Raw genomic sequence first — 25,313 nt, 5'->3', positions numbered from 1 at the left:
GGATCACTCCTCCATACTAGTCCATAGACTTCTTGAGGGATTGAAACTTGCCAGCCTCGAAAAGTTATTAAAGACATCGTCAAAATAGTCCAAGCGACTTCAGTGGCTCAATCTTAACTTTATCGAACGACGAGCACTTTTTGTGCACAAAAAATAACGACTTTATTTCAACTATTCATTTACTTCTTTCTCTGCCTCGACTAGTTTAATAGCGTAAGCTTCTGTTATTGTACGTCACACGCATCACACACATGACCACACACATGACCGTCGGCCAATAGTGAGGCTACGTGTGACGTAACTCTACGCTATTACACTACGTTAACTGACTAGAGGCTTATAGTTAGTTGAAATAAAGTCGTTATTTTTATTTGTTTTTTCACAAAAAGTATTCTCGTCGTTTGATAAATGTAAGATTGAGCCACTGTAGTCACTTGGACTATTTTAACGATGTCTTTAATAACTTTGAGGACGGCAAGTTTTAATTCCTCAAGAAGCCTATGGACTAGTATGCAGGAGTGATCCAGCTCTCAGATTTCATCAAAAATATCTTAATTTGTGTTCCGAAAATGAACGAAGGTCTTACGGGGTTGGAACAACATGAGGGTGAGTAAATACTGACAGAATTTTCATTTTTGGGTGAACTATCCCTTTAAAAGGGGGCCAGAATATCAGAGACTTGGTCCAAAAGGAAACCTAGCAACAGCAAATAAACGCTCAATTGTTGCGGTAAATCGTGCTCGACAAGCACCACTCACATTTTCCTTAGGAAATTCAAAATCTTATTATACATAAAGATCTGAAATTTTCTAAAGCAGGCACAAGAATTTCAACGCTTCAGTTAGAAAACTAATTTTCTGGGAAATCATTCCATTCCGACTAGAAAAATCCAAAGATTGGAGCATTTTTCTCCTTAAACCATCAGTTCAGATGTTATAAAACATATTCCATATTAGAATGTTTATATTTATTGGTTGTTATAAAGCACAAAACAAAATACAGCGCTCAAGCACTGTAGCATATTGAGCCTTTCAAGATCAAATGAGACCGTCATTTCGATTTGCAGGCATTTTGAAAGAATCCAATAAGAATGTTAAAGCGATTTTTCAAGCACCGGTTCCCCATGTGGACGCGGATGGTTTTGAATGGAAGCAAATTACCCCCAAACAGCCTTCCACTTAAACAAGAGACAAAGAGGACCCATGTCTGCCGGTCATCCCTGCGGTATTTTGAACGCCGTAAGCATCTGTTCCAGTGAGTGAAGTGAACAGAGTCTATCAGTGACAAGACGGCTTAAAGTACAGCACTCAAGAATGCAGCCGTGGAATGGAAAGATACAACTGGATCACAATGGGCTAGATAATTCATCCATGTTTAATGTAGATTTTGTAACATTTTCAAGTGCCGATAAAACATTGAGTTTTACAAATGATGCTACTGGAATGACATCAACCAATACAATGTATAAAAAATGGTTTCTTGTAGCTTCCATCAAAAGTGGCGCTTACACCAATTAAATCTGCTTTTCATTTTAACTAAAAATTTTGCACTATAATGATCCAAGACACCCTGTTTTAAGACGTAAGTTAGGGCTGGGCTACGATTAATCGCATCCAAAATAAAAGTTTGCATAATAGATGTGTGTGTAGTGTGTATAATTATATTGTACATATAAATACACACATGCGTGTATATATTTAAGAAATATTTGCATGTATATACTCTATATATATTTATACATCATTTATATTAAATATAAATATTTGACATTCATATTTTTCTTAAATATATACATACATGCATGTGTATGAATTTTTTATATAGAAAATAATTAAACACAGTACACACACAAATATTATGTAAACACAAACTTTTATTTGGGATGCGATTAATCGTTGCCCAGCCCTAAAATTAATCGCTATGAACTCTGAGACAAATTTGTTTGGCAACATTTTTTGTTGACTCAGACAGACTATTATTATTAGCACAGAAATCATGACTAAGCATGATATGTAGTGAAACAGACACTCATTACAACAAACAATTCTTTGGCTAGACGCCCACTTGATAATATAAGCAAATACTGTGACTTAAGAGAATATAGTGTTTTATGTGATATAAATGTAGTGCAAACTGGATATTTTCTGATTGAATACATTTGAAACAGATTACATTTCCACGAATAAAAGCTGAAGTTATGCTAGACTTCAATGCATCATCAGAGGAATGGAATGCTTTCATTAAAAAACATTAGTCTGCATAGTGTTTTTCTTTAGTGTTTTTACATCCATCAAGATGACACCTAGACACAATTATTAGCCGTATACGGGTATTATAAAATACTCCAAAAATAATTAACAGCATATTTTGTTTGTCAGCCTCATAAAAACTTGTTATTCCATAAACGTGTTACCCGTTTCGACTCATTCCACATGTCTGTACTTGGTGAAAAGGTTGTAAAGAACTCGAAGTGTCGATTTTAGGTCACAATTCACAATATCTGGAACAAAACAGAGGGAAAAACGGACTCATTTTGACATTTGAGAACAAAAGCTTTTATACAGTTACAATTCTGTCTCACTCTGAAGAACACCTTGAGCAGCTAAAACACATTCAGTGCATAGTTTCTTCAGGTCCAGTTCTTGTTTGATTTTATTTAAAGCATGAATTGGATTTATCCAATGTTAAATAAATGCACCGACTCTTCAAGGACGCTGAATGGCATTATACAAACAACACTAACAAACCTAGACACACATTTAACTTGAAATCATTCAAATACACACAAACACAATTATACACTATAATTAATAGCAGTATATAGAGAGAGATGTATAATTGTGGTATGTGTCTAGTACTTATAATAGTATGTGTATATTATGGATACTGTAGATGTGGCATAAAATACACACACACACACACACACACACACACTCACCTAAAGGATTATTAGGAATACTATACTAATACTATGTTTGACCCCCCTTTGCCTTCAGAACTGCCTTAATTCTACATGGCATTGATTCAACAAGGTGCTGAAAGCATTCTTTAGAAATGTTGGCCCATATTGACAGGAAAGCATCTTGCAGTTGATGGAGATTTGTGGGATGCACATCCAGGGCACGAAGCTCCCGTTCCACCACATCCCAAAGATGCTCTATTGGGTTGAGATCTGGTGACTGTGGGGCCATTTTAGTACAGTGAACTCATTGTCATGTTCAAGAAACCAATTTGAAATGTTTTGAGCTTTGTGACATGGTGCATTATCCTGCTGGACGTAGCCATCAGAGGATGGGTACATGGTGGCCATAAAGGGATGGACATGATTAGAAACAATGCTCAAGTAGGCCGTGGCATTTAAACCATGGCCATTTGGCACTAAGGGGCCTAAAGTGTGCAAAGAAAACATCCCCCACACCATTACACCACCACCACCAGCCTGCACAGTGGTAACAAGGCATGATGGATCCATGTTCTCATTCTGTTTACGCCAAATTCTGACTCTACCATCTGAATGTCTCAACAGAAATCGAGACCCATCAGACCAGGCAACATTTTTCTAGTCTTCAAGCTCTTTCAAATTGTTGCCTTTTTTCCTATTTGTAGTGGAGATGAGTGGTACCCAGTGTGTGTATATGTAAATAAATATAAATATATAAATATATAATATATATATATATATATATATATATATATATATATATACACACACACACACACACACTCATCTAAAGGATTATTAAAAGCACCTGTTCAATGTCTTTGGTGATGTCACTTTGTAAATAAATTGTACATGCCTATAGACTGAACACGTAATACGCATGGGCATGATGTCACACACACACACACACATAATATATATATATATATATATATATATTAGTATAAACAGCAAAACTTTTGAAAATGGGTTTCAAAGTGCACGTTTTTGAAAACGACAGTTATCGTCTCCATGCAAACTACAGAAATGTGAATTTGTGAAAATGGTGACGTCATGCGCATATGCATATTATGTGTTTAGTCTATAGGCAGGGTTAGAGCAGCTTTTTTAATCGTTTTCACAGAAACGTGTGAATGGGGAAAAAACGCAAAGAAAAACGTTTATATTTTTAGTACATTGTTGTCGTGTAAATATACCCTGACTATTGTTTAAGGGAGGGAAATAGTCATTTTCATTCAGTTAAGAATAGTTAAAACTAAGGAACTAAATATTATTAAAAGGAATGAAAAGTACTAATTAATTAACTAAAGGAAAAAGTACTAACCAACCAACTAACTAAAACTTTTAGAATCATTTTGATTAAAAAAAAAATAGATTATATGAATAAAATTATATTTTCAGCACGACTCAAGAAAGACCTGTTTTAAAACGTAATTTAAATATTTTTCAATTATCTCTGAACTTTCAGTTTAAAAGGGCAACATTTGAGAATTGGCAAAACATTATTTCCAGAGTACAGCCCTGACAAGACAAATCTTTTTACAATAATAGGATTAGCAGAAAACAAAGGTATAATTACCCTCAGGCCTGGGTTTGGGCCTCTCCAGGCCACCGTCCTGCATCAGCTCGAAGGAGAAAGACACATTATGAACCTGCAGATAAAAAAGAAACAACCATATTTCAACACCTTGAAAAAGTACTAAGTGGGGTACGCATTTAAAAAAAAAAAAAAAGGTGATTTCCCAAAACTGGACTGTAGAAGGACCTAAAGCAGTTATCTCTGAAATCCACACACAAGCACTGGATATTAGAAGGGAGCCACAAATCACACCATTTATCCGTTTCCTGTGCAGAGGCAGATTACAGATGCATCCTGGTCTAACATGCCCATTTGGCACAGGCCGTGCCTGCTGGATGTGACCCAGGTGAGCAGCCTGTACTCTGGGCTGACTGTCAACCCCACCCCCTCTCGATGACACTCAACACACCACACCGGGATGGCCTTCCACACTGAAGCATGTTAACCGCCCATGTACTTAGAATTTATACCTTTTGGTCAAAATTCTCAGGGGTCAGGAAGAAGTTGTAGAGGGGGACGAAGTATCCTTCTAGAAGTCCCATCAGCAGGACCAGATACACACCATCTGCAAACTACACACACGCCTCAGTCAGAACAACTCAATCCAATCATACACGCCAAATCACAATTAGAGTTCTGTTTTAAGAAATACTACTATTCTAGTATTTTCAGAAAGGATAGTTCAACATTACTTACACTCATGTTGTTCCAAACCTGTATGAGTTTCTTTCTTCTGTTGAACACAAAAGATACTTTAAAGAGTTTTAGTAACCAAAGAGTTGACGGGACTCCATAGTATTTTTTTTTTTTTTTGCTTTGGAAATTAATGGCTACTGTCAACAGTTTGATTACCAACATTCTTTAAAATATATTTTGTGTTCTACAGAAGAAAGAAACTCAAAGGTTTGGAACACAAGGGTGAACTATCCCTTTAAATGAATCAAAAGTGACAGTGAATCAATTTCTATTTGTCAAAGAATCCTCAAAAAAGATCACGGTTTCCACATAAATATGTAGCAGCACAATTGTTTTCAACATTGATGATAATAATTAGAAATGTAAAATCACTGTAACGGATGATTTTTCATGGCTTCGCGTCGCGCTTTAATTTACCACAGGCTATTTATTGTGTTGATCCATGTGTTAGTTACCTGTGTATCCAGTTCAGCAACCTCCAAGTTCAGTTTATTCAGGTGTTTGTTGACGAAGGTGATTAGAGTCTGTGGAAAACAGATGCATATGTAGTCAGGCTTGTCTTAAGATGTCAATTCGGCTAATACTTGTGCTCTTTCATACCTTCTTCACGACATTCAGCTTGTCAGGAGCATGATCAAACAAGGTATCAAAAGCATCACGCTCTACATGGAAGAATACATCCATGTATTAGAGAACAACAAACATTTTCACAACCATTCAAAAGTTTGTTTTTTTCTTATAAGCTCACCAAGAATACATTTATCTATCAAAAATTACAATCACAACATTACAATTTAAAAATAACCTAACTATATTATTACATGTAATTTATCACTGTAATGCAAAGCTGAATTTTCAGCATCATTCCTTCAGTCTTCAGTGTCACATGATCCTAATACGCTGATTTGCTGCTCAAGAAACATTTCTTATAATTATCAAATAGAAAACAGCTGTGCTGCTTAACATTTTTGCTTAACAAGTCCTTATATAAAAAATATTTTAAAACATTGTTTTTAGTCAACTATTGATCAATTTAATGCATCTATGCTAAATAAAAGTATCTATATTTTTCTAAATCTTACAGACCCCGAACTTTTGAATAATAGTCTATTTAACATCTAAATGATATAATTTTTTATAATACTTACCATGCCTGCCAGATAATGCCCTATGAACAAAGTGAACATGCAGTTAGAAAAACATCACATGATAATTCCTACTACTCTAGGCAAGATGATATATATCGTTATTTTTTTTAATGATATTGCATATTTAAATGTTCATGCTCATTTCCTCTTTGCCATCATTAAATGCTTGATTACAGTTAATCTTTAAAAACACTGATTTAATTACATAGTTTAATGAAATCTCAAAGAGAATACCCAATTTTCAGGATTTAAAATGGTTAATTTTTGTTTTAGCATGTTTTAAATGTACTTAGACAATCGTGTAGAATTTTAATATCGACCATTTGGTCATAAAAAAATGTATTGGCTTATCAGTATCGGCAACAATTTTAATATCAGCGCATTATTGCATGTTATGCATCTCTTGTACAGCATGGGAGGTCATTTATCTTTCGTAATGCTACAGTCACTGAAATCCAGGCACACAAAAAAAATTCAGCTGCTATTTGGCCGTGTGGAAGGGTGATCAAATTGATCAGGCAAGTCTGGGACTGCCCTGGACAGGACTTTCTCCCCACGAGCCCCCCCGCCTCACTCTCTAATCACTCCTGCCAGCCATCAGCCTAGGCAGCAGCAGCTACTGTGTGTGTGATAACAGGCTCAGGAAGTATTCCACAAACACACACACGTGCAAAAACACACACTTATCTCTCCAGCTGCCAGGTGCCTGCTGGACCGCTCTACAGTCAGCTGTGAACATATGTATGTGTGTGTTTCCACACAAAGGGCGACAAAACAGCGCTATAGGCTAACCTAGACGCCATCTTGTAATCAGTGATCTACTGCACAATGATTGAAGCATATGAAAGGAGTCATTACATAATATGCAAAAGATCATTAAAACCTGATATTGGCACATTTATGAACATATGGGGGTGACATTTGGAAATTAGGGATGCAGCATTGACATACTCAGTGTTGCCAGTGATCTCCTCCATAACCTGACGGGATTGGAGAATGCCCTCTCGTTTCTAAGGGAAAAGAAAAGGGGAACAGATTGGATATCAACAAGAGTCCGAATTCTCTAGAAGACTTAAGAAACCACCATCGTTTGATATCAAAATATCTGTTATGAAACAAATGAAAAATGACAGCATCAACATCAGCAAGCTAGCATTAGTTACTGAGGCGAATTAGCTTTAGATATTGGGTATAATTAACTAGAACCCCATATTTAATTCTGTATCCAATGAGTGCAAGAAAATATTGATTTATTTATAATTTTGACAACAAATTAGAATTTGTAACATTGAAGTAAGCAAGAAAATATCAAAAGGACATCATGAATCATGACAACAACAAAAAAAACAGATGAAATTAGCTTTCATCTGCACTTTCTATTCGGACTTTCTTTCTTAAAATATATTGACCAGAATTGGTATGTCAACACCAACAAGTTTACCTTTTATTTGATTGTGTGGAGATTTGTGAGACGAATTTGTATGAAAAGTTCATCAGATAGTGTTTTAAATGCAAATAACAACAAGGACGTATTAGCAGCATTACGGTCTAAAACAGAGTCTACATACCTGGACCACAACCACCTGAATGGACACATGGTCAGGGAGGCGAATGGGCGCTCTGAAGTGCTGTGAAACCGCCACCAGCAGGTGAAGGATGGCCACAATGCTCTTAGCGTGAACCGCTAGCAAAAACAAAAACAAAGTCACCATGAAATCAACTGATAATTCGGTACTTTCCTGTTATCCGGACCCCACCATATACCATTTCGGAACTATAGTCATCCCTGATTGGTCTTAACCCCAGTGACGGGTAGGTTTAGGGGCGGGGTTAGGGGTAGGCCATCGTACCTGATTGGTCTTGAATGCAACTAATAAAAGTAACTTGTAAAGTAACTTATTTACTTTTAAAATCAAGTAACTTGTAAAGTAATTAGTTACTTTGAAAAAGTAACTAAGTTACTTTACAAGTTACTTGATTTTTAAAGTAACTAATTACTTTACAAGTTACTTGATTTTAAAAGTAAATAAGTTACTTTACAAGTTACTTGCTATTTAAAGTAACTGTGGCAACACTGATCGCAACATTCTTTGAATGCATTAAAACCAGTATTGGCACGAAACAAGCTGAGGAGGAGTAGCCTTAGAGCTGTGAATTGTTAAGGACACAGGATTGATGTTCTCCTCCATTTAATGCAAAAATCAATAGCGCATAAATCTTTCAGCCTCATAAAATGAACTCCAATCTCTTTAGTGTCTCTTCCGCATAAGTAGAGTGATTGAAATCCACTAAAAGACACTGTTGCATCACCTTAAGTGTTTTCCAAGCCTTTGAAACTCAAAGCTACAAGAAACACCCATCAATAGCATTTCAAACAGACTTTACTTTGTTGTAAATCCATTTTGTGCACCACAGCATGTCTAAGCGGACACTTTAAGCCAGGTCCATGTTTAACATCATTGTCTTGTCTTATTTAGGATCATTTGAACAAATCACGTTGAAGCTCTAGGGACCTACAGTCGACGTTCCACTTGATGCTCCTGGTGGAGACCTTCAGGGCGTCATTGATTCTCTCCAGAACCGTCTGCAGCTTCTGCTTCTGGGCAATTTCAGATTGGGTCACCTCTGCAACATTTAGCTTCTCACCTTCAAGCTTTTCTACAGGACAGAAACACAAGGCCAAATCAGAATAGGGGTGTGGCGGGGTAGATCTCAAGGAGTCCAGGTAGAACTTGCTTAGTTAAGTCAATCAAATCAGAAGCCGCCATATAGTAAAATAAACAGTTTTGTACCAAAGAGCTTCTGGAGAACCTGTCCATCATAGAGATCTTCAGCCAGGTCCTTCACAATGATCCTTTCCCCAACCAGAACATCATTGATCCAGTCGATGAGCACCTAATTTAGGCATAATCATGGGTGTATTTAGGAAAGACACAAGGGTGACTAAATAATGACAGAATTGACGTTTTGGCTTTAAACACAAACCTTCATGAGTTCCTGGAGTTTTCGGTCATTTTTCGAGTTTGGGTCCACCATAGTGCGGACTTCATTTTCCTCTGTGAGAGAAAGAGACAGACAGGAAGAAGAGGAAGGTGTAAGGGCTTATTATTAACCTGAGGGAGCATCAATTGAATAATCAGTCTACGGGTTCAGTACCTAGCATGATGTCCTCAGGATGAAGCTCAAAAGGTGTGGGACTCATCGGGAGATTAATGGCATTCATCCCCTCCTCCTGCAGCTCCGATACTATAGGATACAAGACACATCGGGTGAGAGGTAACAAATTATTTCTGAATACAGTGGCCAAAAAGAGAGAGAAAATAGTGTTTTCCCTCGTATTATGGCTGTTTTATAAGGTTTCAAAAGATTTCAGTTTCAAATAATTGCTGTTTTTAACTTTCTATTTATCAAAGAATACTGAAAAAAAAATGAAGCAGCACAAATGTTTTCAACATTGCTAATATCCTAGATAAAAACACGTTAAAGATCACTTCATCTGGAAAGCATCTGCCGTTTACTAACATCTGATAGACGTCTTTAAGGGATATCAGTTGTACATACATTCTAAATCATAAACATCTTAAAGACATTTTATAAACGTCTATTTGACATCTGACAGGAAACGTCCTATAGACGTATTGCAGATGACGCACATCAAATAGACGTTTCCGTGATGGAATAATAATAAATGTTTCTTGACTAAACATAAATAATAATATTTAGCCACCAGAGACATCATGATAAGTTTTCAATGAGCAACTACCAAGAAATGACAATAAACACCTTAGCAACACCCTAGCAACCGTCCACAAAACCATCATCACGGCTCATTTTCAGATGAAAATGTTTCAAAAATCCTATATTTATTAGACTTCAGGAAAACGATGACATACTCCAAGACTCCAGCTCTTCACTCTAACAGCAACCCAGCATGCATCACTGTCTACAGCACTGATTATGGGGATGCGAACATCCTGTGCTGGATTCCAGAGGCCTCCCATGGAGGACGATATCCTATTAATCAACACCCTCTCGACCTCACGCGCAGCTGGTCTCCTGCTGCTTCTTCTCGCTGACACGAGGGGTGCATCCAATCCAAAGGCACGACAAAGATGTCATGTAACTTGAGGATTATTATGAGGAGCGATGAGGTTAACATGGGTGACTGCCTGGGAGGAAGTTTAACCATGAGCACCACAATTTCTTTCGAAATATTAGTCATTAACAAGAACTTCACAAGGAGATATCTTTTTTGGTGCTTTTTGCACTCTTTGAAGCTAAAACGTGTCATAATATGGAAAGAATTGGAATTCTTTGTAAAAAAAATTAAATAAAAAAATCTATAGAAATAAATAACAGCATAAAGGAGTGACATGAAAGGTGATGAATTTTTTTTTCTTCCAACCATTTAAGTTGTAGTACTTATCCTGTGTAATTTATATTTTCAATTGCAACTAAAGCAATAAACATAAAATGCACTGCATTTTGTGAAATAGCCCTTTTTAAAATCCAATCCTACATCAATTACCCATCCGGATCACAGTTCTCGGCCTGTGCGTGGGTGAATACGAGACGGAAAAATAGGCAGTCAGAGAATCCGAAGGCTCAGCTGCGTTTTCCTCTCAAACGGCCTTGCAAGTGCTGATGGATGCCGTGCAATCATTACAGAAGTGCACTCTGGGAATTGTGCAAACCCAGAAGAAACACTTGAAAGTAATGGGTAGCGGCACACAGACTAATTTACTTACTGGATAAGAGGACAACAACAAAACTAATATATTTTTATTTGTTAAGGATGTGGATCACCAGAAGTTGTCAGGATTATTATTGGGTATTGCAGTCTAGTTTCACAGCTGTTCTTGCCTCAAGGCTGAGATGACTGTTCTCATTCCTGTACAATAACAATCTCAAGCCTCGTCCAGACAGAATACCTTACATGGTTAGAACAACAAAGCCAAAGCTGAGTGTTAGCAGAAGACAGAGCTTAAGAACACTTTATAATGTGCCAACGTGTGATTTTTAGACTATTTTTAGATTCATTTTTAGGTGTGGGTGAATATTTTGAAAGGTTTTTTATAATCATGCCTCCAAGGTAAATACTTTAAAGAGCTACTAGCCAAAATTGAGCATAAAAAATGACATACTGTGTACTTAACAGCTTTAATAATGGAAAGAACTACAATCCCATGAAGCATTGCAAATGACAAATGCAATAAAAGCAATGGATAAATATAAAACTATTGATTTAAAGGTTGATTATGTATACAGAAACAATAAATAAATGTAACATTTCTGGCTAAATATGCATGCATATGATATATAAATATATATATATATATATATATATATAGACACACACACACACAATTATATATACAATTATACTACAAGTGTGTATGTATACACACACACACAAACACTGACTCATTTACATAATTTGCAATGTTTAAAGGGAGTGGGCGAGCACTAAAGAGTTAATGTGGAACAGTTTGCTTGTCTTCATTCTATGATTGGTGGAGCTTCTCTGCAGAATCATGGGTAGTTTTTCACAAGGAATTCAACTGATAAACGATTATTTACAAAATAAGAAATAATGCGGTCTGACAGCTTCAACAGAAGCAACAACCTCAAAGCTCACAGTATATATTTGTCTGTGATTGTTTAAAATTACAGTTTTCTACAGAGAAATAAATCCAATTTTTACTTTTGCAAGCGGACAGTTACACTCTGTTGCATAATGTAACTCTGAGATCTAAATCTAAAATGTCTGCTATATGTGCCTTTCTAAAATAACTTAAAATTTGCCAACAATTCAAATCATTTGACAATTAATCGGTTTTAGGACGAGCTAAGTTTTTCGATTCAAGGAATCGGTTCAACTGTAGAGAATTGCAGGGGCCCATGAGTGGAATGATTCATTGAAAAGATCCGACTCAAAAGAGCGATTCGTCCGAACATCGCTAAAAAGCGGCACAAACTTTAGTGTAAACATTATGTTTCTCGCTACTTTAAACACACCCCGTTGTCGTTACTTTTTGGGGGTTTTAAAGTATACCCTACACATTAAGAAACAGAGATGTTGACAATGCTAACAAACGCCCATCCGCTGAGGCAGGGAATTAGACTTCTGAAGTTTGGGACAACTTGGGTAGCAGCTAACGTTAACGTTATTTAGCCTAGCCTAATTTCAAGCAAAACGGTCATGACTAGATAAGCTGTTCAGTGTTTTAAACGTGCAAAACATCACTCCTTTTAGCTCAGTCTACCTTCTTTCGCCTTTTTTCTCCTGGCCAGAGTCCCACCAAGTTTTCCCAGAAATGAGTCATCTTTCTTTCTGGAGGACGGAGACTTTGGAGTTGGCGACTTGGGAGAAGACGGAGATTTCTGCGGGGAAGAAGCCATCAGTAACAGTCAGGGGCAGAAAAGTGTAAATAATATGTGAATATCCCCGCTGAGGGAGTGCGTAAAATCCCAGGAACAGGAACGGAAACGGAATTCCAGCTATTTGCCCAGCCTTCTAAAACGAGCTTCCCTTTTCCTTTGATCCCACCCTCTTTCCTGAGGGAAACTGTAATTATTACAGACTTGGGCTATAAAGGGGCGACTGTAAAATAATCCGTTCAAAAATAGACATAAAAATCACTGATTTTGCTGGATTTAATTATAAATATAAAATTTGCATTTAATTTGTATACTATTTAATTTCTACTTGCATTAGACAAAATAATAAAACTACAATTATTTTATATTTTGAAAATAGTTAAGATCTTATACAATTTAGAAATAAATATTCTTACAAATATCTGATAACTTTTTTTTTGTTTGTTTTTGAAGAGAAAAGGAGAGCACACTCATTATTTTTACATTTATTAAATAAATTACACAAGGCAACAGACAAACAAAATTAAAACCAGAGCCATTTTTACATTTTCTTAAGCACTTCTTGATTCTTGAAACAATGACATTTGGTTTGACTTCAAAAATAGTTGATATTAAAGGTCACTTTAGATACCCTGTTCATTGCGAGATAGAAACAAACACTCAACAAACACACTTTACCACTGCCATTAAACTTTGGCATCTATTGGAATATTCGCTGAAGAACTGAACAAACATTCATTAAGAATTTTAACAAAACAGGAAGATAAATCAAACTAGTCAACAACAACAAAAAATTGCTTTAATTATATAAATACAATTGCACCAGTGTGAATTAAATCTGTAGTCAGTCCTCTCACCCGTGCAACTTTGTGCTTGGAAATATTTTCAGTTAGTAAAGAGACATGTGTTTTGGTTTGGGTTTATTTCTTTTGAAGAACACAAAATGCAGCATTTATGTAAGTTTGAATAAACAAGCGTTTTGCAGTCTTGTTCGAGATCTCTCTGTCAAAAGTAGCAGCTCTCGCAGAGGAGTTTAGGTCCAGTGGAACTGATAGCCTCTGGACAGGATCATGCCCTCCAGATCTCGGTCCTCCGCTTTCTCCTTCAGCCGCTGTTCCTCCAGCAGACTGACCAGTTTATCTCTTCTCTCCACCACCTTCATGATCTCCACCAGCAGTCTCTGCTCCTCCGCCAGCTCGCTCGCACTCTTCTCGCAGTCTGGATATGGAGGGAACACAAAGATGGGCCTATCATCAATAATCAAGTAAAATATTGTCCACATAACAGAACATTTTCGCCATGTAACAAGGTTTAATCTCTTTTGATTAACATTGTATGACAACCATAATTATTACACAATGACACCTTTGTGTTCTGTGGCTCAACACTGCATTTCTCAGTGGTGGTGAGCTTCACCAACATGAAGAACTAAAATAAGCTTGTGTTTGCCAGAGGCTGAGGGACCAACCATTGACTTGCAAATGAAGACACTATCACCTTCCTCTGCTGCTATCAATTCCTGTTCACAACTAAATGCGCTTCCACTTACAATATGTTTTAACTCTAACAAACCAATTATAGTCCAATATCTGAAAAGTTGGTCCACAGTCCTACCTAAATGTTTTTACATTTAATGTGGAATACATCTAAATATGACAACCTTCCAGTTATTCTGTAATCACTAGATCACCTCTCATGTTGGTCTATAACAACACTACCGTTGTTTGGAATAATTTACAAAATGTTATGCTCACCAAGGCTGCATTTGTGTGATCAGAAATACAATATTGTGAAATATTTTTACATTTTAAAAGAATGTTTTCTATTATAATATATTTTAAAATATTTATTTCTGTGATGCAAAGCTGTATTTTCAGCATCATTGCTGTAAAAAAATCTTTTCATGATTAGTAATCAGTAATCACAACATTTTTTCTTTTGTCAAATCAACTTAATTTATTTAGTTCAGTTGAATTATTATTTTGAGTTTCTGATGATTAAATCATTCTCTTTCATTGTATTAACTCACTTTTTCCATTTCAATGAACTTAAAATTTGAAGGCAACCAGCTTACTTACTTTTTAAAGTTAAACCAACAATATATATTTTTTTTTTACAGTGTATGATCCTTCAGAAATTGTTCTAATTAGGCTAATAAAGGCTGATTTACTGCTCAAGAAACATTTAGTATTATCATCAGTGTTGAAAAAAGTTTTCGCTGAAATAATATTTGAGGAAACTGATACCATTTAAAAGTTTGGTTTAAGTTTAAAAATAAATAAATACTTTTTTCATTATTAACAGAATCATTATTAATAATTTATCAAATAATAATTGAGTAGCAAATCTGTATTTTAGAATGATTTCTGAAGGATCATGTGACGCTGGTTTGCATCACAAGAATAAATTACATTGTAAAATATTTTAAAGTAATATTAATTTTAAATTGTAATATTTCTGTTTTACTTTATTATTCATTAAATAAATGCACCCTTGGTTTGCATAAGAGACTTCTTTCAAAAACATTTTAACAAATCATATTTATTCCAAACTTTTGACCTGTATAGTGTACTGTATATATATATATTTATATAGAACCTACCTTCAGTGTTCATTCGCCGTCTCAGGTCTTGCTGTAGCCGACTTTGAGTGTCCTCCAACTCCAGTTCTTGAGCACTAGGGACAAGAGCATGTATAAGACTTGTATAGAAGGCTTGATAAAAATCCAGAAGAGTCACAGTACTCACAAGATCATGAGTTCAGACTCATATCTGGACAGTTTGTTCTTCTCCAGGACCAGTTTGAACCAGGTTTGTAGTAGCGCAGTCTCATCTGTGGAGTCGTCGCCTGTGGACACGAGATAGACCAGAATTGAATGAACATTGGCATCTGCTAGAACACAACTAATACTACTCAGCCCTGTGATGTGGCCAAATTTTAATACGATTAGAATTTTGAACATTTGATTGACGGTGTACGATATGGCTCTCAAGCTTCTGATGAAAAAATGTCCACATAATTAACAATTAAGTCCTTTTCCACTCATTTGTGATTACTGTAAACAAAAAATATTATATATAAAATGGTGGCCAAATTTATTAGAACAGTAAGATTTTTTAATGGTTTTAAAAGAAGTCTCTTCTACACACACACACACACACACATATATATATATATATAGAAGAGACTTCTTTTATAACCATTAAAAAATCTTATATATATATATATATATATATATATATATATAAACAATGAAAAAATATTTTCAAATAATTTATGGAGACCTTACACAAAGCAATTTCTATACATTATAAATATTTTTGTTTACATTAATACTAAATTGTAGCTAATTGCCTAATAATGTTAGTCTCCTGCCACATTGACAGTTTCAGAGCACTGTTTACTACATACTTCCACTCTCCATCCATTTGGAAACCGCAAATGTCAGTTAACAAAGAACCTATTCATGAAAAAATGCACATCCCACAGCCCCTCATCTTAACACAATTATCCTGACAAAGACACGTAAACATGCCGAACAATGGATTGTGGCAGGTCACAAAAGATTCACCCCCATGCATTTATTAATAGAATTCTGCTGCCCTCAATGAAGTCTGTTGATAGAAGACACACTGTATCCTTGCTGTCCACTTTACAAAAGGGACGTCTTCTATACCGCCTGCATCCTTGTAGCATTGTGGAAGAAAGACACAGAGGCCAGGCCAGGAATAAGATGTCACATGACAAAAGATTTGCTTTCTTTATGCAATAATAGTATGGAAACTTTCAACTATAGATCTAGGAATAAAGTATTTCCTACCTAGTGCATTAGTAGTTTCATTTAGTTTCTTAATATCTAACAATGCCTGTCTAGGTTTTAGGATGTCAAAAAAAAGGAATTTCTATGAGGAAGCAGGAGAAATGGATTTCTAAGAGATGTTAAAATTCAATTTGCAGACCTTATAATTAGAGTTTAGAGCTTTCAAAACATGATTATAAACTCATTATGCAGTATGTTAAAAGGCTGCTGCGATTTGCCTTTTTTCATCGGAACGACTTGTTGCCTTTAATAATCCCCACGTAGATCAACATTCACCGAAATAATGAAACATCACATTTTCAGCTCATTTCGGAGGCACCTTTCCCTTTCTAGTCCTATTTACAGAACCCATTACCTCTACAGTCATTTCAATATAATATTTGATTCTAAATGGCCATTTAGTTTGAATGCAAATCACTATTATTTGAATATCTAATTTTCCTCCTCTAAAAAAAAGTCCAGTCAGTTCATTTGCATTATTTGTTGTCTTTGTGTATCTGCCATATAGATCCGGAGCTAGTCTTCACATAGTATTCATGTTGTGGTTCAAAATCTTTCTATGGACAATCACAATGCATTAACAATCCATATATAATATAATAAAACATACATTCATGCGTGCATATATATATATATATATATATATATATATATATATATATATATTAGGGCTGTGCAAAAATGTATTGCGATTAATCGCATCCAAAATAAAAGTCTGTGTTTACATAATATATTTGTGTGTGCTGTATATAATTATTTTGTATATATAAATACACACATGCATCTATATATTTAAGAAAATGTGTTATTCATATATAAAATATTTATATTTATATAATATAGATTTTGTATTTATATATATATACAGAATTTAAGCGCAAATAATTCTTAAATATATACATGCATGCATAGGTATTTATATATACAAAATAATTATATACAGCACACACAAATATATTATGTAAACACAGACTTTTATTTTGGATGCGATTAATCGCAATTAATTTTTGCACAGCCCTAATATATACATACACAACTATACATTTTTTATATTAAACTAAAAAAGAAAAAGAAAGATCTAATTGTATGCAAGTCATTATATCTAAGAAGAGAAACCCTATCAAGTCACTCCCTGCTGACTTCCTGTGCAACATATGAAATAAACAGGGTAAAACAAAACCAATAGAGTTAAAAATAATATAATAATGAATTCAAGAACAAGTCTAAGGCATAAGGTTGTGAAATCTTGTTCGCGACTGCAAGTTTGCACGCTTGATAGGCCGACGGCATTGCATGCTTCATTTGTATAGCTGTCAGCAACCGAAATGAAAGTCGACTCTTAAGTGTCATAACACCCCTTTAAATAATCATATCACCATCACAAAGTGAGTGGATGGAGACCAGGGACATGTAATGGGACTGATAATGAGGCACTTTAAATAATATACTTCTAGATGTAATAATGTGTGACTGTGTTTGAATATTCCGTACCAGTTTCTCCTCTGAGGACCTTCTCCAGAGCCACACCTCTCTCCTCCAGAGCTCTCTGCTTCTCCTCTACTTCCTCCAGTTGTCTTTGGATTACCTGCCAATCACACCACAACCCGAACATACATTGACTAACTGGAATATATGCAATTCATATGTGCGTATCTAAAGCAGCCATGTTTTGAAGTGAAATTTATGGGAAAATGTCCCCAGTAAGAGGATAAATCTGACAAAACATCCTCAAAGAGTAGTTCATAAATGAGTTATTTAGGTTATCACTCTATCTTGATATTTGTTAATTAAATTTTTTTGAATACAATAACACTCTGGTGACTCATTTAGTTGTATAAATGTGTTTATGCGTGGCATACCTGAGCCCTGTGAAGTCTTTTCAGCTGATCTCTCTTGGTTTGTTGGACTGCGGTATTCTCCTTTTTCTTCCGTGAGGTGCCACTGTGGGTCTTTATAGCAAATAATGAGCAAAAAAAAGTCATGGTTCAAACTGGGATTTGTGTTTGAAATTTGTAGAAGATTGCACACAGAGTTGGAATAACATTAGTTGTTACTTTAGTGCTGAGAAGCGCTGTTTACCCTTTGTGAGTCTGGGTCATGTTCCTCCTCACTGGATGAATTGGACTCCTGTTGCTGTGGTTCCGGAGCAGAAGCTGTGGATACAATTTTTTTTAATATGATTTAGGTCAAGGAATTATCGGTCAATACCTAAATAAACAAATAAGAGCTTCGAGAGGTAGTCGAAAACACAGTGTAAAACAAAACACTTTCGTAGTGTAAACGAGTTCAAAACATTATGGGAAGAGCGCTAGCCAGACGGGATTTAAACTTTGTCGGCTGAAGATGCAAGTTTGGTTTGAAGACGAAAAAAAAGCACCAAGTACATTTCTAACACTCACTCACATATCTTACATATGCATGATGATGGTAACGGTTCTGTTCAGAAGAGTGAACATGTTCCCGCTTGCACTTTGTGCTTTCCTTGTTTATATTTATTGATTTGAAATATCGGCAGGCCGATAATATCGGCAGGCCGATATTATCGGCCGATATTAGGCATTTTCTAAAATATCGGTATCGGCAGTTATGATGGCCGATAAATGAATATTTCAAAAATAAAATAAAAATGGACGAATCACCCTTCAACCATGTCATGAGTGTTGGAGTTGTATAGTTTGTCCACCAAAGGGCACTCTGTCCCCGTTGGCAACACTCGTGTATAACGCGCCACACATCCTGTAACCTGCTGATCCAGCCAGAGTCGGGCAGAGAGAACCAATTATCCGTGAGTGAGATAATCGGTGAAGTGTGTTCATGGTGAGTTGGTCATGAGACAAACATTGCTCTAATAACTATTAAAAGAACATCCCATCAGTTCTCTTAACTCAATATTTTGTTGTGCGTTTTTGAAATAAAAAAAAATAAAAATATCGGCCGATATATCGGAATATCGGATTTTAAAACCAACAAATTTTTGTATCGGTATCAGCCTTCAAAATCCTTTATCGGTCGGCCTATAATTTGAAACCATTAACCTGCAATTACCTTTGCTTCTAAACCTGGAAAGAATGGTCAAGATGTCTTTCTGGTCGTCTCCTCTGCTCTTATCTGCTCCTTCGCTCCTCTTAATGCGCAGGGAGGAGAAGAAATTGAGTTTTCTGGGCGGTAAGGAGGCCATGTCATCTTTTGTGCCCTTCTTGGAGCCGAGAGCCACCTGCTCCAGTAACGTGGTGAGCTCGCTTCCAGTCCTCGCTCTGGACTGACTTTCGTCCGTAGACGTGCAGCTGTGTTCCTCATCCTGGCTGCTCTGAATACTGCTGCCAAGCAAACCACCGAGGTTGAAGGAGCCCTCGGACAACGGCCTAGCTTTCAAAGGCCGGTTTCTCCTGAGGACCACAGGGTTGCTCCCTTTGCTGGCGGAGAAGGACTTGCGGAGACTGTTGGCCCACTGTTGGAAGCCGAAGAGTGGAGGTGCGGGCTCGGGTTGGGGACGGCTTGGTTTCGGTGGAGCTTCTGGTTCTGGTTGATCATTTCGAGGATTCGTAGAGGCCCTGTCATGTTGTTCCCCTTCAGAAGTTGAGGGCTTTCCAGGTGGGGTTAATTCCCAGTTGAGCAGCTTCTCCTTCTCGGATAAAGACAACGTGAGCTTCTTCTTGGGGCTGAAGGACTTCGCCTCTGAGGGAACGGCTGGGACGACAGGCTCTGGAGAGGAAGTGCTGGGTTTTGGGGTTTCAGGATGAAAATGTGCACGATATAGAGGGATCTTTGGGATCTCATCAAGAGCTGTTGAGTTCTTGTCCTCCAGTAGGGGGCAGACAGACTCTGTAGTCTGTGTTGCAGGCTTTTTTGGGGAGAGCTGTGTGAGAAAAGACCATCTTTAACAGCTAATGGAACTTAAGAACAGTGACTTATCAAACAATTTATACACGGTTTTGGCAATTAAGTCATTCGGAGATAGACGTGATGATAGAATGATAGACAAAAAAAAAAGAGAATGAAAATCCGTTTACAGATTCATGGATCTCCTCAAAGTCCGAGTCTCCGTCGTCCTTGCCGGGGGCTTCAGTTTTACCGTCTGGTTTCCCACGGTGAAATTTCTTAAGCAGGACGAGGGGCAGGGCTGGGTGAGGAAATGATGCCACAAAAGAGCTTTGAGAAGTGACTACAGATCTAATTAACATTATTAATAGCAATAAAAACATGAATAATGGTTAAATGAATAGATACTACTACTACTAATAATAATGCTCTCTGTTGAGAAATGGCTACCTAGCTTAAAAATATCTGTGCACAATTTTTCTCATAGCCAAATTCATAATAAATTATTGTTGTTATCAAATCACATAACAAATAATAACGCAAGTGTTTTTTTTAACCTTCAAATGGTCTTCGTTTCCTGTTTACACTTCTGGGCTTCGGGGTCCTTTTTTTTTTTTTGGACTCAAGAAGAAAATATATATAGTCTGAATACTATACTAAATCCTGGTCTATTTCAATAGCTGTGAAACAGACCAGCAGCGCCCTCTAGAGAAGAGGGTGGATATGACAAGCATAAAAAACAAAAAACATTTTACTGAAGTTGTCTCAAACTATTTCTATAATGCCTTCAGAGTTTTGGTTTCAGATATTTACTTCAGAGCTAAATATAAAGAAATGGAGCTCTAATAATGAAGAACATGTGTTCAGGGTGACCAAAAGCAGCATTAGCTTTTATTAATAGAACATGTATGACGCCTGATATTAATCCAGTGAGGATTAACAAACACATGAATTCAGAATCAGATTAGCGCACGTGTGGCGCCTGACATCACCACTACAACAGGCAAGGTTAAGCGTTCAGTCGAGACACAGAGACTCTGAGCTGTTTAACATCCTTGAGCAGAAACATAAGTACATAGAAACTCAATCTATAGGTCCTATGGTTTAAGATCGTGGCTCACAACAATGTTTGAAGGTTCCCATGGTTGTTTTTTTCATGGAACACTGGAAGAATGATACTTACTGGATCGAATTTTCTTCCTCCAGAGGTTGTTTTTGTTGGTAATTTCTCCCTTTGCAGTGGAGTGTTTCACTGATGAATAGAGGACATCAGAATGAACGCTTAAAGTGGCATTGATCGTTTAATAACATTAACCTCATTCAAAAGACAGACGAGAACCCAGCAGAGACCAACATGGCTTCCAAAAATCCACAATTTAATAGCTCACTATTCTATAGTTCCACTAATGATGGCTAAAATGTGTAAAATCAACACTTTTGAGCTAGTAAATAATGTATAAATTAAAGGAACGGACCCCATTTTTGGGCCATTGTAAAAGGCAATATTATGAGATCCTGTGAAAAATGTAACTAACATCAGCTGTTCACTGACCTTTCTGCAGTTGAGGATCGAGACATGCAGGAGCAGAATCTGCAGCGTCAGGCTTTTTAGATGAACCTTTCATTTCACTACAAAAACATGCACATAAAAGGCATGAAGTATTATAAATCACACAAATTATCATTTTAAAATAATTAAATGTGTTTTATCTTGATTAAAATAAATCAATAATACGTTACAATTAATTATAAATAATAATATTAATTAGAATTAATGTTAAAAATGTTCATGATAGTGGAAATAATGAAATAAGAGTATCTCTCAGTCTCATATGGGCCGTCAACACACGTGACTAGAGTATACAAGTCTACACTATACAGCTCCTCGTCATGACTAATGGTAAATTCTGACCCGACCTCATGTTGATGAGCTCTGTTGTGTCTGAGAGGGCCGTCGCGTCTGTACTCTCAGCCGGAGCGCTGGGCTTCTGCAAACACTGACGACTTCTGGAGTCCGACTCGGCTCCTGCGGGGTCCACGCACACACACGACACACTCCGTTCAGAAACTGGACTTCTGCTATCATGCACTTTATGCTGAGAAATGACTATGTACCTTGTACATCACCAGCACAACAACTAATAACAAAAATAATAATTATTATTATTAATACTCGATTTATTAATTTAATTACTAAATTTGTATTGTGCTGGGGTTTTGTTAACCCAAATTTGGGTAAAAATATGGACAAACTCAAATGTTGGGTTAAAAATGTAATTCAAGTTAACCCAACTTCACCTTCAACTTTCAACTGTACATTTAATTGAATTTTTAACCCAACATTTGGGCTTGTCCATATTTTGACCCAAAATTGGGTTGAAACAACCCAGCATTTTTTAGAGTGTTATTCATATTATTAATACCACATAATAAATAAATGAATAAGCTTTATCATATTATTATCATCATCATCATCATCATCATCATCATCATCATCATCATCATAAATACTGAATAATAAAAAATTGATGAGAAATGTATAATAATAATAATAATAATAATAATAATAATACATTAATTTTATTGATATTAATAATAATAAAATGCAATCTTCAAATCTATTATTTAAATTCATTAAGTTACTTTATTAATATTATTATTATTATTATGAACAATAATAAATTTATTAATTTACATTCTCTTTTTTATTATTACCACATAATAACAACAATAATAATAATAATAATAGAAAGTTGTAATAATAACAAAGAGAATGTAAATTAATAAATGTATTATTGTTCATAATAATATTAATAAAGCAACTTAATGAATTTAAATAATATTTGAAGATTGCATTTTATTATTATTAATAATATCAATAAAATTATATTTGAAGATTGCATTTTATTATTATTAATATCAATAAAATTCATGTATTATTATTATTATTATTATACATTTCTCATCATTTTTTTATTATTCAGTGTTGTTGATAATAATAATAATAATAGAAAGCTGTAATAAAAACAAAGAGAATGTAAATTAATAAATGTATTATTGTTCATAATAATAATAATAATAAAGTAACTTAATGAATTTAAATAATAGATTTGAAGATTGCATTTTATTATTATTAATATCACTAAGCTCTATCATATTACTATTATTATTATCATCATCAATAATGAATAATAAATAATTGATGAGAAATGTATAATAATAATAATACATTAATTTTATTGATAATAATAAAAAAATGCAATCTTCAAATCTATTATTTAAATTCATTAAGTTACTTTATTAATATTATTATTATGAACAATAATACATTTATTAATTGACATTCTCTTTGTTATTATTACAACAACTTTCTATTATTATTATTATTATTGTTATTATGTAGTAATAATAATAAATGAAGTAAACCGATAAAATATTTAAATATTTGGTATTATTATTAATAATGTTATTATATACCACATACATGTCCCTAGAATAGAACATTTCTAACTAGTAAAATATTAGTTGATGGCTATTTCAATGGCTTGTAAAAGCTGAATTCCTGTTTGAATGACAGTACAAGCTATTTGAAACTTTCATTAGATGATGATATGTGAAAACATCACTAAATATGAACTAATTTCTCATCTCGTATTTAATATTAAGCAGATACACTAAAATCTAGTCTGTATGAACGGCTGTTTTGATTGATGCTCAACAATAGTTTTTATCTTTCACTATTTAGCACACTCTTTTTCTCTAATACGCTCCATGATCATCATTCATGTATATGATAATGCACTCAATTTTGCATTTTTGTCCATCAAATGAGTTAGACACGAGGAGGTCTTTGAATATGTTTTCATTCATTTTTGACCCTGTGAATCTTTATAAAAAAAAAAAGGTTTTAAATAAGCAAAATTCATGAAATTCATGAAAATTCATGGATATGAATCAATCAAATTAATTTAACCCTCCATGCTCTGTTTGAGGTGCGAGAGACCAAAGACAATTTACGAGCTCAAAAAATAAACATTTGTGTGTCATTTTTCAAAAGTACTGTATTATCAAGTCAACCTCAACAGAACATGAAGGTAAATCATTTTCATGATTATTCTGTATCATTTAAATTCAAAACAGGAGGCAATGCAGTACCCAAAAGAAGATTAAAGGAAAGGATAGAAAAGACCCAAAAGAACCAAGTTGAGTTGGACTATACAAGAATTCAGACAGTTTTAAATGGGTCTGATGTATGTACCAAAAAAAAAAAAGGTTGACGTTCCAATGCTTTAAATCGTGGGATGTGAAGTTAAAAAATGTGGGGGGGAAAAAATGGAGAGGGTTGTGTATGTGAATGTGATAAATTTAGCACAGGGTTAATTGAGCGCTGACCTGTGATAGTGTTGCATTTCATATTAATTGCTTGGCAGCAAAATATTTGTATAGAACTTTTCATCAATGCACTGATGAATACAAACACTTTGGGACGGCTGTGGGTTACAGGAAGCTCAGTGAATCGTAGACAAAAAGGCAGAAACAAACTTTTAGAGTTAAAAATGGATTTATTTTATGCGTACAACTTTTAAATATATTATAAATTAAGATAAACAGTCTTTCATTGTGAAATGTACAAGAAACAGTAAGCTAAAGTTTACAAAAAAACTTTTAAATTGTGCAAAACTAAAGTCTTCTTATCTAACGACCTCAGTTTGTTTTTAGGAAAAGGAACAAGAAAGTGGTCTTACATGGGACTGGGATAGTAAAGCAGCCTCTGCAACAGAGAGGACAAAACACGGAGAGAAAGAAGGGGAGGTTACTTTACGGGACGCGGTGAGGGATGCATTCAAAAAGCATGCTGGGATAGTCAAGCGTTCAAGTGCACTTCTGTTAGTATGTTAGCTCTGGGTACAAACAAACGCAATCCCGTCT

General features: G+C 35.3%; 2 protein-coding genes across 4 annotated transcripts in view; both read right to left on the bottom strand.

Moving 5' to 3' along the window:
• Nucleotides 1-2,289: 2,289 nt before the first annotated feature.
• parvaa (parvin, alpha a) lies at nucleotides 2,290-12,877 on the bottom strand. Its single transcript, XM_039647896.2, has 13 exons — nucleotides 12,631-12,877; nucleotides 9,521-9,610; nucleotides 9,350-9,420; nucleotides 9,157-9,259; nucleotides 8,882-9,022; nucleotides 7,933-8,048; nucleotides 7,316-7,374; nucleotides 6,365-6,384; nucleotides 5,817-5,878; nucleotides 5,672-5,740; nucleotides 4,991-5,092; nucleotides 4,521-4,593; nucleotides 2,290-2,500 (listed from the first exon to the last, which is right to left on the bottom strand). Exons 1-13 carry the CDS (start codon nucleotides 12,764-12,766, stop codon nucleotides 2,424-2,426), a joined length of 1,119 nt encoding a protein of 372 aa, XP_039503830.1. The 5' UTR covers nucleotides 12,767-12,877; the 3' UTR covers nucleotides 2,290-2,423.
• Nucleotides 12,878-13,215: 338 nt separating this feature from the next.
• mical2b (microtubule associated monooxygenase, calponin and LIM domain containing 2b) overlaps nucleotides 13,216-25,313 on the bottom strand; it is a 43,400-nt gene continuing 31,302 nt past the window's right edge. For all 3 annotated transcript variants that reach the window (XM_089127994.1, XM_089127996.1, XM_039647886.2), the window contains 11 exons: nucleotides 22,302-22,410; nucleotides 21,937-22,013; nucleotides 21,568-21,636; nucleotides 20,576-20,685; nucleotides 19,611-20,421; nucleotides 18,645-18,718; nucleotides 18,425-18,514; nucleotides 18,057-18,150; nucleotides 15,493-15,592; nucleotides 15,348-15,421; nucleotides 13,216-13,963 (listed from right to left, as the gene is read on the bottom strand). In XM_089127994.1, coding sequence (XP_088984120.1) covers nucleotides 13,779-13,963; nucleotides 15,348-15,421; nucleotides 15,493-15,592; nucleotides 18,057-18,150; nucleotides 18,425-18,514; nucleotides 18,645-18,718; nucleotides 19,611-20,421; nucleotides 20,576-20,685; nucleotides 21,568-21,636; nucleotides 21,937-22,013; nucleotides 22,302-22,410 — 1,793 coding nt within the window. In that variant the 3' untranslated portion in view covers nucleotides 13,216-13,778. The remainder of the gene's footprint in view (nucleotides 13,964-15,347; nucleotides 15,422-15,492; nucleotides 15,593-18,056; nucleotides 18,151-18,424; nucleotides 18,515-18,644; nucleotides 18,719-19,610; nucleotides 20,422-20,575; nucleotides 20,686-21,567; nucleotides 21,637-21,936; nucleotides 22,014-22,301; nucleotides 22,411-25,313) is intronic.

This window comes from Pimephales promelas, chromosome 25, assembly GCF_988280905.1.
Source record: "Pimephales promelas chromosome 25, fPimPro1.hap1.1, whole genome shotgun sequence".
Lineage (NCBI taxonomy): Eukaryota > Metazoa > Chordata > Actinopteri > Cypriniformes > Leuciscidae > Pimephales > Pimephales promelas.
The sequence above is the reverse complement of the archived record's forward strand: the minus strand, read 5'-3'. Positions and strand labels throughout refer to the sequence as shown.